The following is a 16,568-nucleotide window of genomic DNA, read 5'->3' as shown; positions in this document are numbered from 1 at the left end:
ATCCTAAAGCTCTGAGTCAAAGAAGATCCACTTCACTTGGGTGCAGCCAAGGACACATGGCTCCCTCTTGCCCTCAGCTCCCAGTCAAGGATTGTGGTATCTCACCTGGAAGGGCAGGTCTACCAGCATTTCTCACCTTCCCTCCCCCTCAAGTCCCATGTTGCAGAGGCTCAACTCTAGGTAAGAGCACCTGAAAACTCTGAGGCTGCCTCCTTCCACTCAGCCCCAATTCATAGGCACAGAAGCTGAGAATTGTAAAGCCCCAACTGCCCTCACCCCAATTCATTGCTGGTGAAGAAGTTCCACATTAGGAAAGGCAAGATGAGAAAAATCAGAGGATGATGACGCAACCCAGTACTGTGCTGCTCATTCATCAAGTGTCACTCCAAGAGAAATAGGTCACTCACTATCTTGCCCTCATCTCTGGAATAGTGGGCCAGAGGTTTTGCCAAAGGGGAGAGATAGCAAGTAAAAACAGAGTTCAGGTACTTTCCCCAAGTGAACTGACTTTATTTTAACCACAATGGTGGAAATTTAAGCCTGAGGGCACTCTTGAAATCATGGAGGTTATGGTGGTAAGCAATTAAGAGGAGGCTGGCAGCTCCATGAGAGCAGTAAGCTAAACCACAGACATGCCAGAAGTTTACCTGAGAACTAAGAAATGAGACAGCTAAGAAGAGCCCTCCTGGGGTGAGAACAAATCTCAAAAACTGGCTTCAAAGATTACCTATGCAAAGGGTACCAAATTTGTTGGATCAAGATGGTGAAACAATTTATGCCCCTGAGCACTATTGAAAACAACAGCATAATCAACCTGAAATAAGTGAAGGCAAATAGCATCTGAAAAGTAAATGAAGCAGACAGTTTAACACAAAGACCAGGGAAAGAGACATAACCCCCATGTCGGTTTTGCTCAGTGGATCAAGTGTAGGCCTGTGGAGTGAAAGGTCCCAGGTTTGATTCCAGTCAAGGGCGTATGCCTGGGTTGCAGTCTCGATCCCCAGTGGCAGGCTTGTATGAGGCAGCCAATCAATGATTTTCTCTCATCATTGATGTTTCTATCTCTCTCTCCCTTCATCTCCAAAATCAATAAAAATATATATTTTTTAAAATCAACTATCACTGCCCTAACCAGTTTGGCTCAGTGGATAGAGCGTCGGCCTGCGGACTGAAAGGTCCCAAGTTCGATTCCAGTCAAGGGCATGTACCTTGGTTGCGGGCACAACCCCAGAAGGAGGTGTGCAGGAGGCAGCTGATTGATGTTTCTCTCTCATCAATGTTTCTAACTCTCTATCCCTCTCCCTTCCTCTCTGTAAAAAAATCAATAAAATATATTTTTTAAAAATCAACTATCACTATTCCACCACCTTGTGATAACTACTGTTAAGGTTTTTAGAAAAAAAAAAAGAACCCTCATAAATCCATTGTCATCCCAGGATTACTGTGTACATGCAATATACACTGAGTGGCCAGATTATTATGATTTCTGAACGCATAATAATCTGGCCACTCAGTGTGTGTGTGTGTGTGTGTGTGTGTGTGTGTGTGTGTGTATTAATTTTAGAGGCCCAGTGCATGAACTCATGCATGGGTGGGGTCCGGCCAGCCTGGCCAGGGTGAGGGGACATGGGTGGTTGGCTGGCCTGCCTGCTGGTCGAACTCCTGGTCAAAGGGACAATTTGCATATTACCCTTTTATTATATAGGATATACACTGAGTGGCCAGATTATTATGCGTTCAGAGATCATAATAATCTGGCCACTCAGTGTACAATTTACTAAAACATCCAGCCATCACAGTAAACATAGAAGCAAACAACAACCACAAGCCTAGGGAGGAGTGATTTGTATCTAGAGTTGGTGCAACTTATTACCCAGTTTTCAACAACACAAATTATGAGCTATGCAAAGAAACATAAAAGTGTGACCCAACACAACAGAAACTATCTGTGAGAGGGCAGAGATAGCAGACTTAGCAAAGACTTTAAAACAGCCAATAAAATATATGTTCAAAGAATTAAATAAAAAGAAACTATGCTTCAGGAGGCAAAGGAACACATAGCAACGATGTCTCACCAAATAAAACACATCAATAATACAAATTTCAAAAAAGAAACAAAACAAATGGAAATTCTGGAATTGAATGTATAATAACAAATGACAAATTCACTAGAGGGGCTCAATTATAGACTTCAGCTGATAGAAAAACGAATCAGTGTATTTGAAAATAGAAGAAAAGAAATTATGCAATCTGAAGATCACAGACAATAAAAGAAAAATGAACATAGCTTCAGAGGTATGTGTGACACCATTAAGTGCACCAACATAAACACAATAAGAGCACCAGAAAAGGAGAGACAAAAACTAGAAAAATATTTGGAAAAAATGATCATGATGCTCCACAAATTTTAAGTAGGACAAATGCAAAGAAGATCAGCTATCAGACACATCATACTAAAAATTTTGAAAGTTAAAGGCAAAGAAAAAATATCATTAAAGCTGCAAGAGATATATGTTGAAATGATAACATTTTAGACATTGGGAAGTAAATATAACATACTATTAAAATAAAAAAATAAAAAGCTGCAAGAGAAAAATGACTCTCATATACTAGGGAACCACAATAAGATTAAAATATGTTTTCTCATCAGAAAAATGAAAGCCAAAAGGCAGTGTGATGATGTATTCAAAGTACAGAGAGATTATCTTTTAAAAATAAAGGTGAAATAGAGATACCCCAGATAAACAAAAACATAGAGAATTGTTGCTAGAAATCTGCATTATAAGAAATACTTTTTAAAGTTCTTCAAGTTGAAAGGAACTGAACTAGAGTGTAATTTGAGTCCATATGAAAATACAAAGAACACACGTAAAGGTAATTGTGTAATTATAAAAAACAGTATAAATGCATATTCTCTTGATTTAAAAATCAACTGAATAAATATGCATATAATTCCAATGATGGCCCTATATATGTAATAAAGGCTATATATGTATATACATATATACACATGAATTATATATCCTTATCCATATATATAGTGTATGTATATATATGGCAAATGTAATATATTTGCCAATAACAGCAAAAATGGTGAGTGGAAACAAAGCTGTATTGGAGGAAGAAAATGACACCAGATGGAACTCAAATCCACAGGAACAAGTGAAGAAAACTATTAAGAAAAGTAACATAAAATCTAAAATTATATATCTCTTCTTTCTTCTGTTTCTTTTAGCAATTTTATAGACATAAAATTATATAAAGGAATATTATAACTATTATTATAACTATGTGAGTTCATAACACAAACTGAAAGTCATTTAAGTAAATAAAATGTTACATTAGTATATATGTACTTAATTTTTTTAAAACGCAATTAAGGCCCTACCCGGTTTTCCTCAGTGAATAGAGCATCGGCCTACAGATTGAAGGGCCCCAGGTTCAATTCTGGTCAAGTGCACATGCTTGGGTTATGGACTCAATCTCCAGTAGGGGGCATGCAGGAGGCATCCGATCAATGATTCTCTCTCATCACTGATGCTTCTATCTCTCTCTCCCTTTCTCTCAGAAATTAATAATAATAATAATAATAATGATAATATATATAATATATATATAATATATACATATTATATATATATTATATATATATTATATATATATTATATATATATATAATAGAAAACAAGTAAAATGGCACATGTAAATCCAATGATATCAAGAACAACATTAAATGTGAATAGATTATGTTTTGTCAAGATGGTGGAGTGGGAAAACACTGTGCCTGCCTCCTCCCACAACCATGTCAAAATTAAACAAAATTATACAACAACCATCACTGAGTACCACCGCAAGACAAGCTGAACAGAAGTCCGATAATTAAGGATATAAAAAAGGCAGGGTGAGACTGATAGAAGGGGTAGAGATGCAAAAGGGACAGGTCCCATACCCAGGGTGTGGCAACTAAAAATGGGGAGGGATATCTCAGTGGGAGCAGTCCCTTCTGAGGAGCAAGGAGTCCAAAACCCACACCAAGCTCCCAAGCCCTGTGCACCAGTTTCAGAAAAAGTAGTCCCCATAACACCTGGCTGTAAAAAGCAGTGGTGATGACACCCAAGTAAAATGGAAGGCTGCTGTTCACCTAGGCATCCTCTTAAAGGGCCCAAGCGCACACTTGCCTGCCAACTCACTCGCTCCCAGGGCAGGGCAGCAGCTCAAAAACTAGAAAGGACACATGGAGAAAAATGAAATTCACTAGATTCGGGACAAGGGCTGGAGAGGCCAGGGTCAAGAAAGCTCCCTCTGGGTATGAAAGTGTTGGCAGGCACATTACTCCTTTGTTGAGCACAACCCCCATCCAGAGGGCCAGGTGCAGGCAGGTGCCAAGTCAGAGTTCTCTATTACCTGGCTAGCACATTTGTGTCACCCTGGTGATTCCCTGACACCCCTTCCCACCCAACTAGTGTGTCCAGTCTGAATATCTTTGCAGCTTTTCCACATGAGTGGCCTATTTAGGTTCATGCTGAGCACTTTCCTAAAATCTCCCAAAGGTCTACAAACTCCAAGCAAGCACTGGCTGGCATTGGCATACCCTGTACCTCCTGCTAAGCGCCAAGCCTAACACAAGTGGCAAGTGATCTCAACTTGCATTGTAACTCCTAACTAGTGGCTCCAAGCCTGGCAAAAACTGCAGCCACCCTTGGCTTAAAACATAGCTTCAACTAAGCATCCACAAGCCCTGCACAAGTGAAAGCTGGCCTTCAGCTCATATCATGGTGCCCACTAAAGGGTCGCAAAGCCCAGCACTAGTGTCAGCGGAGCTTGGTTCACAGCATACCCTCTCCCATACATGCCCGAAACCAGTACAAGTGGCAACAAACCACAGATCACTTTGTAGCTCCCACCGACACCCAACTGAGCAAAAATGGCAGTTGTCCCTGACATTCACTAGATCCCCTCCCAAGAGGCTCCAGAACTAACAAAGGCAGTGGCTGGCTACAGACTATATAAGACCTCCACCCAACCAGCCCCACAAATGACACTGGCAAGGGAGGAGTCAACTGACACCAGAGCCCCACTAAAGTGACTCCTGTTCAGTGGGATCAGCCCTGCCCTCGAGCTCATCCCATGTAGCCGTGGCCAGATCCACAGGCAGTCTGCCAGAAGGTCAATCCCAACCACTGATATACCAACAGTAATCAAGACTCAACCACAATAAGAGGGCACATAAAACAGACACAAGGAATAAATCTGGAAATCCAGCTACGGTTGACCAGAAAAGACTGCACCACTGGGCCTCAAAAGACACCTACAACACAGGCCACTCTGCCAGGAACACAAGATGTACCAGATCTACTTAATACAAAAAAACAAACACAGGAAGTCGGCCAGAATGAGGAGACAAGGAAACACGTCCCAAGTAAAAGAAAAAGACAAAGCTCCAGGAAAACAACAACAACAACAACAATAAAAACACACAACTAAACTAAAAGGACACAAGCAATTTACCAGATGCAGAGTTTAAAACATTGGTCGTAAGAATGCTCAATGAACTTAGGGGGGAAATAAATTAACTCGGTGAGAACGTCAACAAAGAGATAGAAAACAAGCAGTCAGAAATGAAGGCTTCAATAACAAAAATGAAGTATACATTAGAGAGAAGCAACATCAGATTAGATAAAACAGAGGATTGAAACAGTGAACTGGAAGACAAGATAGCAGAACACAGCCAATCAGAAAAGAAAAAAGAAGTTAATAAAATAAGGATAGTTTAACTTCTGGGACAAAATCAAGTGTATCAATACTCACAAAATAGGGGTACAAGTATAAGAGGAGAGAGTGCAAGAGATTGAGAATATTTTTTAAGAAATAATGACTGAAAACTTCCCTAAGCTGTTGAAGGAAATAAACATACAAGTCCAGAAAATGTAGAGTCCCAAAAAGATGAACCAAAGAGGGGGTAGAGATGCAAAGACACATCATAATTAAAATTCCAAAGGTAAAGACAGAGAAAAAAAATCTTAAAAGTAGCAAAAGATAAGCAATCAGTTACCTACAAAAGAACTCCAATAAAAAGGTCAAGTGACTTCTCAGCAGAAACACTGCAGGCCAGAAGGGGTTGGCATTAAATATTCAATATTCAAAATGATGAAATGCAAAGACCTACAACCAAGACTGCTTTATTCAGCAAGGCTATCATTTTAGAATTGAAGGAGAGTTTCCCAATCAAGAAAAAGCTAAAGTAGTTTATCACTACTAAACCAGTATTATAAGAAATGTTACGGGGACTTATTTAAATTGGTGACCTAACAACAATTTTAGTGAAGTTATAGTAATGGATTATTTTGAACTGTCTACTGTCTAGTGGTCATTTTTATGAACGACAGCTTATATACAGATAAATTGTTGTAGGCAGTTAGACATGAGCAGAGCAAGGACTATGGGCCAGGTACAGAAGTCACCAGGGCAGAAAGTCCTGGGTGCCTAGAAAAGGACAATTATAGGGTGGGACCACGCCCCCAGGGTGACCTTCCTCTCCTAGCATATCTGGTCATGAGGTATGGACCTCCCTCGAGATAACATCTAGGCCTTAATTGTATTTCAGCTCCAGGCCCAGAAAAGCAACAAAACCAGACAAGCCACCTCAGGACCAGCTACACTGAATAATGACCCCCTGCCCTGATGCAGGCCAATTAATCAGTGGAGACCACAACCTTGAAAGGACACACCTGGAAAACTGCTGAATATTCCACTGAGATCTTCCCTTGGGACCTGCCTAAAATCTCCCTTGAAACCCTTAGGACAGAGGACTTAAGGAGCATGCCCACTCCCACACCTTTTCTTTTCTCTTTTCCTTCCCCCTTTCCATCCCTCCAGGTGCATTACCATTAGCTTCTCCACTCCCAAGCTCCAAGAGCCCTTCCTTCACTTCTATTGAAGCACAGTAACCTCCATCTTGTATAAAACCGCTGTTTGAATTCTCTGCTATTGTTAGATAGTCCCTAGTCCTGTAAACTCTGTCATTATAAACTGTCACTTTAAGACAGTCTGCTATTCTGTAAAATGACTTCGTTTTTAGTTCAAATAATAGAAAAAGATAAACTTAACTGTCTGACCTTGCAAGCTAGCCATCCAATGTAATAGACTAAAATAGACTAATACTGATAACAACTCCCATATTCTTATGCCAGGTACAAATTCATTATGTATTCAAGGTTACAACTGTTTGTAACAATAACTCACACAGAGCTCTTTGTAATATCTGCAAAGAGGCTCGAAAAGTATAAATAAGGGAGACTTCCTATGTGTGGTGCTCAGAGATTTGGAAGGGACACCTCCCTCTGGGCCGTGAGCAATAAACGACTCCTAATTAATTGGCTCATTAAGGCTGTCTTGTATCTCATTTGCTAATTTATGATACAACACTATAAACTTGTTTCCTAAGCCGATTTCTTTAATGAATTACTTCTTTTACCTCTGTGATTTACCAAATAAATGTTCTCTTATGGTTGGAGTCTTGGCTCTGAATTTTTCCTAGTCAGAATCCAAGTACCGAGCTTGCTGAACCAGGTCTGATCTAACCCCACCGGTCAGACACCTGTTGCCATTCTGCAGCCTACAACAAAACTACAGAGTTAGAAAGAGTATTTTTCCTTATGGTATTAAAGAGAAAACCACAGTATCAAAATGACAACACTCAGTGCTAAAAGCCCTGGATACTAAACCTAGATTTAACTGCAAGTTCAACTTCTCCCAGAAACATCTTTAATCAACCAGTCTGGAATTTTCTGGTCAAGCACCAATAAGGTAATCTGTCACTGTGAACCCTCTATGTTCCCCATAGAAAGAGAAGGCAATCTACAGGATAAAAACCCTCCCCTTCGGTTCCCAAAAAGAGAAAGAAATGGTGTCCTGGCCCCACTCTTCTTCCTATAAAAACCTCCCCCTTGGTACAACCCTGGGAGCAAGCTTTTAGTTGCTAGATGGTATGTTAGCCAATAATCAGCTTAGTGAAGCCAAGTAGATCTTCAAATTTACTTGAGTTTTGTTTGCACACAAAGGCAATCTAGATCAGCAGTCGACAACCTTTCGGACCTCATGGACCACTACGGACCACTGGTTGGCAACCACTGATCTAGATGATCTGTAAGGGGGTTGGCAAATCAGAGACCATATCCTCAGCTTTTTAAAACTCATCTTTAATCAATAAACACTCGGGAAAAACTATGCCAGTGAGTTCGTTAAAGTACACAGTTTTCTCGAGTATTTCATGAAATCAAATCTAAATAAGAGACAGAGATACATAGAGACAAAGTGATTTAATAAATGTAACAGTTTTCCCTCCCTTCCCAGCTCCATAGCCCCATTCTTCAAGAAAAATGAAGAAATAATAAAAAACAGCTCAAGAATCATAAAATTGAAAGGCTCGGGAGCTTTGTGAGATGCATTATAAAATTAAGACAAATATGTCAAGTATAAAAAGTTTGACCAAGGGGGTAGGGGTGTGGGTGGAGGTGAAAGAGGGTATAGAGAGAATAAATGGTGATGAAAAAAGAAGAAGAAAGAGTTTGACCAAGTCTTGGGGATTGGACTTATTAAAAACTTGATATTCAGGGATGAGATGAAAAGGAAATATCTATTAAAGCAAAAAATCTTAGATCCATGCCAAAGTTTCAAGGCCTGTGGATATTTTGAGGCTAGAACAATGACAGCAAAATATGCTTGTCTGTAAAAGTCTTTAAAAGATAAAATTTGACTCACCTTCTGTGTCCTTAACCATATCAAGTTTAAGCGCCTTTGTTCCATCAAAGCAAAAAGCCCTAATGGAATGCAGCCCTAATAATAAAGCATTCTCTTTTATTTTTTTAACTTTGTTGGGTAGTTTATCCAGGGCTATTACTTCTCCCTAAAAACAAACAAACAAAAAAACCCATAAAGTGTAAACCAAAAGCAATCATAAAAATAATTAAAAAGGAGAAAGCCATGAAAAACTAAGATCTTCCACAATTTCCTCCTATCTCTACTTTTAAAGTTGAATTCATTAACCAAACACATATTGAATTTATATTAAATACTTATTAAGTATTTCCTTTTACAAAATCAATCCTCATCTCAATATTTTCTATGCTATCCACATAAAATTCATGTAAATTCTGACAACTAAAGACAGAAAAATATGTCTGTATATCACAGCAAAATGTTCTAGACTGGTATAAAACATAGCTCAAAAGTAATTGTAGCTCTAGCTGTTATGGATCAGTGGATACAGCGTCGGCCTGTGGACTGAAGGGTCCCAGGTTCAATTTCCGTCAACAGCACATGCTCGGGTTGCAGGCTTGATCCCCAGAAGGGAGTGTGCAGGAGGCAGCCGATCAATGATTCTCTCTCATCACTGATGTTTCTATCTCTCTCTCTCGCTCTCCCTTCCTCTCTGAAATCAATAAAAACATATAAAATTTAAAAAATATTTTTTTAATCATAATACTTCAGTTCAGTCAAAGTTGATAAAGACAAGAGGGTCATTTTTATGAATGTATTGTGATATTCATATGATACTTTTAAGATATTATGAAATGATATTGCAGTGATGGTGAAATTAACCTTTCAAAATATTTTCTTGCTTTTGTTCCCTTTATACACACTGTCCTTGCATGACATATGCATCATTTGCATAGACTACAATACCAGGAATTTGCTGAAAATATTCCTAAATGTAACACCAGGCTTAATGGTAGATATAGTTCCAATTAATACTATGACAAACAAAACCATTTCAAGTGAGTTGAACTGAAAAAGTAGGCAAAAACAACACAAAATAAGGTTCAAATATACTGCAGTGAAGTGGTAACTTCACTGGCTGAAGGCTACTTTTACAAAAATACAGAAAAGAGGGTAAACTTATACAAAATTTAGCTATCAAAATGAATCAAAAGCAGCAACAAAATCTAAGATTCATTCTGGCTCAAGTATCTCTGTTCAGGTTGTTCATTTCTCCATTGCTGTCCCACTCTGAAAGATTGCCTAACTTGAGTTTAATTCCCCACACATTCTCATCTTTGCCATTTACCTTGTAATACTCTGCCATTCGGACTTGGGCTCAGCGATGTGATAAGTGTTGGCCAATAGGATAACAGTAAATGTAATGCAAACAGAGAAATGAATAGCACTTGAACAGTTGGCTTTGCTCTACTTTGCCCTCAGCCACAGCCAACCCTTAATGATTGCCCTCAGCTAGGCTAGCCATCTGTTCCTAGCAGGAGGATAAGAAACACATGGACCAGAGGCAGGGCACCCTAATGGTCTCAGCTGGGGCCACTTTACATAAGCCAACACCAATCAAAAAGTGAATGAGCCTACACAAGATCATCAGATCCCCTAGCTAACCAGTTCTGGATCAGGTGCACTGAACAGTCTTCCCTTTGGCTGAATTTGAAATAAGTCAGATTACAAATGTCTTCATAATGTTTCATAAATTGCATGTAGTTCCACCTTCATCACTGAAATGTAAATACAGTAGGTTTGCTGTGAAGACAATCTTACCTGATCATGCATTAGTGCTGCAATGTGTGTTGTTTTGCCTCCAGGTGCTGCACACAAATCTAGAATCTTCTCTCCAGGTTGAGGATCCAGAACGTGAGTTACAACAGCAGATGGCAAATTCTATAAGGAAAAAAAAAATCAATTATCAATATACTAAATCAATTTAAATTTCAGAATCAGAGAATGTAAAGAAATCTTTGGAGGTAATACAACATCCTCTACATTTTTTGTAACTACTAGTGTCCCGGTGCATGGATTCGTGCACACTGAAAGGAAATTAATTAGAAGAAATATTTTAATATCGTTATTCACATCTTGCTAATAAAAAGAAAATAGGACTCTACCAAGTCTCCTATCTACCTACTCCAGGACTTCTGTGAGGATCAAATGAGATGAGGCACGGGAAAATGCTCCACAAATATTTGGTTAAAGTGTAAAATGTTTGCACCTGGCTATAAAGCAAGTCGTGTTCCTGGGCTGAAGAAACTCCAAGGAAGCTAGTTGCTAGGGAGAGGAAGCCGGGTGTTGCTATGTGACATCATTATGCTGGGGTTCTTGTCCAAGCATTATGAAGGTTCAGCAATCCGGAGAAAGGTTGTGTGTAGATTGAGTAGGAGTCCAAAGACGAAAGATAATTTTGAGAGGCATTGGGGGTCAGAGGAGCTTCAGCTAAAGGAGCTAAAGACTTCCTTGACTCAGGACCCCGTGCTTTTTATTCACACAAATTGTCCTAAGGCAAGGTGGAGATAATACACTTCAAAGGGTAGGGTACAGAAGCATTGTCAGAATGGGGAATAGCCTACAGCTGTTCAGGTGTTTGGCCAGCAGGAGGCAATAACATGTAGATTGAGATGCCCTGAGCTGTCTGGCAGCAAACAGTAATCCTATTCAGTTTGGGGGAAGTGCCTTCTAGCCACTCCAACAGGTAATTACATACGTGAATCAGTCCTTGTTGAGCCCCCAGGTTTCATCAACCTTTTGATAAAACTCTTGTAATTATGACATGCTGGAATTGGCTCCCGGCATCATTACTTGGCACCCACAGCCACCATTTCCGGGCTGGGCTGGGCTGTGGGCCGCATTTTGCGCCATGGGGTCTTGGCAGTATTGGCTGTGATTTGGTGGGGGGTCGCTCCAGGGTGGTGGCAGGGCCTGTGTCCCACTTGGGGGAAGCCGAATTTTGGTTTGTTGGTGCCAGGTCCATGGTGCCGTTTATTTTTAAATGGCCAGTGCGCATCATGGCAACTCCTGCATTGAGTGTCTGCCCCTGGTGGTCAGTGTGCGTCATAGCTAACAGTCAGACGGATGGACACTTAGCCTTTTATATATATATATAGAAGATAATGGTGTCAGGAAATTCTCCGTTTCCCAGAGTATCCTATGATTTCATAGAACATTCACACACACAGACACTCACATGCACACGCATAATGCATTTCTCTAATCAATTCAGCAAAAAATATTAACCTTTCTTAATTCAGTGGTTCTCAATATTTTGGAGGCCAAAGACAGAGAGATCCCTTAGAAATATGAGAAAGCTCTGGATCTTTTCCCCAGAAAATTTATAAGAATTTGCAACTTCAGGTGCTTCATCATCTAACTCCCATTTTAAAATCCCAGTTTTATACAGCTAATGCCACTGAAAGGCATGTTTGGGTTCCCATCTTCCCACCACTACTACCTTTCAGTAGGAGAAAAGTAAAATGTAAGAAAAATTTTAGCTATGTCTGATAGACACAAGAAAAATATATTATGAGATAATACAACCCAAATATACCTCTACCTATAGTAATAAGTTATAATAAATCATTTTTAGTATTAATTATATATGAATTGTTACTAAAGGATGACAGCTTTAAATAAGATAGAATAATATCACAAAGTAATTAAATTTTTAAAAATATTTGGCAAAAAAAAAAAGTAGAGACTAACAAGCATAGGGCTGTTTAAAGTTTTCAATTCATTCTCACACCAAAACATTAAATCCATTAGTATGTCCTCAAGAACTGTGAGAAGGTTATAGGATTCTCAGTGAATCCAAGATCACCAGTTCAAAACATTGATTTTAATGCTTCCTGTGGATACAGGAAGCATTAAAATCAATATGAACAGCCGAAATTGGTTTGGCTCAGTGGATGGAGCGTCGGTCTGCAGACTGAAGGGTCCCAGGTTCGATTCCGGTCAAGGGCATGTGCATTGGTTGTGGGCACATCCCCGGTGGGGGGTGTGCAGGAGGCAGCTGGTCGATGTTTCTCTCTCATCGATGTTTCCAGCTCTCTATCCCTCTCCCTTCCTCTCTGTAAAAAAAATCAATAAAATATATTTAAAAGAAAAGAAAATCAATATGAACTGAGATACCTGAAAAGCAGTCCCTCCACACTAAACACCAAAAAACAGCTTCACCTGTTACAGATAGTTTCTCTTAAGAGCCAGGTCTATTCCAAAAATATTTAAAAATTGAACTCTAATATGAAAAGACTCGTAAGTGGCTAATGGAGATTCTTTAGCTAGAGACAAATGGTTATGCTTAACTCCTAATAAAGATAAGATTAATATATGGATCAAAGATGACAGAAATTTTCACTGACATTTAAATAACACATTAAAAACTTCTGGTCAAGCAATAATTAAACATTATGAAATAGTCCAAGTAAAGACGCTTCACTACGTATTTAAATGATGAAAGTTTCTTAACTTAGTCTACTACCTTTCTCTATAGTATTTCTCAATCCTGGCTACACAAGAGTATCACTTAGTGATTTCTTAAATATATTCAGAAACAGACCATAAAATTCATATGAGATAACAAAAGATCCCGAATAGCCAGAGCAATCTTTAGAAAGAAGAACAAAGTTGGAAGCATCATGCTCTCAGATTTCAAACTCTACTACAAAGTTTCAGTGGTTAACACATTATGTTACTGGCATAAAAACAGACACAGATCAATGAAACAGGAGAGAGAGCCCAGAAATACATTCACACATATATGTTCAATTAATTTATGACAAAGGAGATAAGAATACATAAACACAATAGTGAAAGGACAGTCTTCAATTAATGGTTTTGAGAACACTGAACAGCTACATATAGAAGAACGAAACTAGACCATTATCATCATACACTATAAACAAAAAGCAACTCAAAATGGATTAAAGACTTGATGCAAGAACTTAAACCATAAAACTGCTAGAAGAAAACAAGGGCAGTAAGCTCCCTGACATAGGCCTTGGCAATGATTTTTTTTTATCTGATACCCAAAGAAATAAAAAAAATGAAATAAAAAAGCAATGAAATAAAAAATAAGTGAGACTACATCTAATTAAAAATTTCTGGAGACTCTGGGTCAAGATAGTGTAGATAAACGCTGTGTTCACCTCTTCCCACAATAGAATAAAAATTACAACTAAATTACAAAACAACCATCATTGAAAATTGCCTGAGGAAAATAAAAACTGCCTGAAGACCAGCTCAACAGAATCCCCATAACTAAGGATATAAAGAGGAGGCTGGAAGGAGGGGTGGGGACAAAAATGGGCTGATCCCAATCCCACGTGTAGTGGATAAAAATCAGGAGGGATATGTCGGCTGTGGAGGTCCCACCTGAGGAGTTAGGGGTCCCAGCCCCACACCAGGCCTCCCCAGACCAGGGCTCCTGTGCCAGGAAGCAAAGTCTCTATACCTTCCAGATGTGAAAAGCAGTGAGGACTGGAGCTGAGTGAGATGGAGGGCTGCTGGAGACCCAGCCAATGAAGAGCTTACAGGACCAGCAGACAGATTAACTCACTCTCAAACTCACACGCTCTGATTTCCAGTGCAGGGCCAGCAGCTGGAAGAACGTCAGGGATCTATGGGGAGAAACGGAATTGCCTGGCTTCATGGCGAGGGCTGGAGGACAGGCACCACTGTTCCTTTTTTGAGCCCTGTCTGACATAGCTGGCAGGATGAAGTGCTGGCAGGTGCCATGGTTCCATTGTTGAGCCCTTCTCCCACCAGCTGACAGGCAAAGAAGGCATCAAACCTGCAGGCTCCATTAACCTGGGTAACACCTTTCAAGAACCCTAACAGATCTGATCTTTGATATCCTCTTATATTGGGAATAATAACAATAATAGTAATAATAATAATAATACCACCTAACCAGATTGCAACAAATCAGTTAATGTAAACACAAATACTTAATAAACTGAACAAGGCAAAATAGGTTACAGTGGAACCTTGGTTCTCAAACTTAATTGGTTCATGAAGGCTGCTCAAGAAGCTATTTGTTTGAAAACCAAATCACTTTTTCCATTAGAAATAATGTAAATTGAATTCATTCATTCCAGACCCCCAAATGATTTCCTGTTTTAACCTTTCTTATATACAGAAAATGTCTAATGTACTGTTTAATCTATAAGCAAACACTTCTTTTCTTAAATCTATGGAACTAAGCCGTAAAGGAATCACTTTCAGCACACGTTCCAGAGGTGTCTTTCAGAAGGTCAGTATGCAGCATCTTCAATTTTTCACGTATCATTGCCTCCAAAATACTGTCACTGGCTGATTGCTTTTCATTTATCCAAATCAACAACCATTTTTCCACCTCTTCAATTGCCTGTGATCATTGTTTCTTTCACACCCTTAGCAACACTAGCAGTTTTGATGGCCTTTTTATGTTTTAAAATTGTGCTAATCATTCATTTCACAGGCAACAAAAGAAAAAAAAATTTCACAGCACAATTTCCTGAGATGTTAACAACATGTGAGGTTTAGTGGTAAACTGACTGGCATTCTCCTTCATTTGTAGCCTGAGAGACACTTCTTGTCATGCTGATGTATCGGCAGGAAGGGTTGTTCAACAACTGAGACATATTTTCTATGAACAACTTGGTTGAGAACTGAATTGTTCGAGATGGGAGACGTTTGAGACCTGAGATTTGACTGTACTTGTTATAGCACCATAATTAATAACCACCTGACAAAAACCTATTAGCAGTAAACCATTTGAATCTTACTCAGTTACAAATGAACATTTATATATAGTAAATGCATATATTATTTTCAAATTAACATGTTGAAATGGAAAGCAACAGTTATGATAATCTTTATATTAAAGCATTCTTGGACAAAAAGGGTAAAAAGAGAAAAAATAATGCTTACGAAGTTTTTTCTTACTGCTAACCAAAGGTAGATCAGAAAATATATAAACAGACCACAAAAATGTACTAATAAAGTAAAAAAAACACCCTTAGATTTCTAATTATTCACTGTAGTATGTTTCAATGTTACTAAATATTACACTTTCACAATTACTTACCTGTAAAAATAAGTAGCTGGGCAGTACATTGTCAAATGAAGGGCTGAGATACACTGGTTCTGTCATTCTTATGCCTATACCTCTGAAAAGTAGGAAATCTAATATTAGTCTGTATAAGTTACATTGCCTCCCATATGTGCCCTGACTGGGAATCAACTGGCAACCTTTTGGTGCACAGGACAATGCTCAACCAACTGAGCCACTCCAGATGGAAAAAAAGAAAAAAAAAATTAATAAAAAAAAATTTTAGCCGAAACCGGTTTGGCTCAATGGATAGAGCGTCGGTCTGCGGACTGAAAGGTCCCAGGTTCGATTCCGGTCAAGGGCATGTACATTGGCTGCGGGCACATCCCCAGTAGGGGGTGTGCAGGAGGCAGCTGGTCGATGATTCTCTCTCATCGATGTTTCTAGCTCTCTATCCCTCTCCCTTCCTCTCTGTAAAAAATCAATAAAATATATTTAAAAAAAAAAAATTTTACCAAAAAGTGAGCACTCACATCAATACTTATGGTCAAAAATTAATGTTTGGATTTACTCAAACCAAATTAAAATATAATTAGTTTTAAATCATCTCTAGTTGTTACTGGCTCTAAATAAATTTGTGGACAACCCAGTTTCTTAGTTTGATGTTTCTCTTTCACATCAATGTTTCTTTCTCTTTCTCTTTCCTTCTCTCTTAGCACATGCTAGGTTGAGGATTTAAAAAAAATTTTTTTTTCTTTTTAAGTTATAT

The 16,568-nt window shown here is 38.9% G+C and overlaps 1 protein-coding gene across 4 annotated transcripts in view; it reads right to left on the bottom strand.

Moving 5' to 3' along the window:
• The window catches only part of NSUN6 (NOP2/Sun RNA methyltransferase 6), a 56,824-nt gene that overhangs the window by 24,246 nt on the left and 16,010 nt on the right, over positions 1-16,568 (bottom strand). For all 4 annotated transcript variants that reach the window (XR_013813324.1, XR_013813325.1, XR_013813326.1 and 1 more), the window contains exons 6-8: positions 15,836-15,917; positions 10,540-10,659; positions 8,761-8,905 (exon numbers count right to left, since the gene is read on the bottom strand). Coding sequence is in view for 1 of the 4 variants with exons in the window: in XM_079766827.1 (XP_079622953.1) it covers positions 8,761-8,905; positions 10,540-10,659; positions 15,836-15,917 (347 nt within the window). In the remaining 3 variants the exon portion in view is untranslated. The remainder of the gene's footprint in view (positions 1-8,760; positions 8,906-10,539; positions 10,660-15,835; positions 15,918-16,568) is intronic.

This window comes from Cnephaeus nilssonii, assembly GCF_951640355.1.
Source record: "Cnephaeus nilssonii genome assembly, chromosome: 1".
Classification (NCBI taxonomy): domain Eukaryota; kingdom Metazoa; phylum Chordata; class Mammalia; order Chiroptera; family Vespertilionidae; genus Cnephaeus; species Cnephaeus nilssonii.
This window is presented reverse-complemented; position numbering and strand designations above follow the sequence as displayed.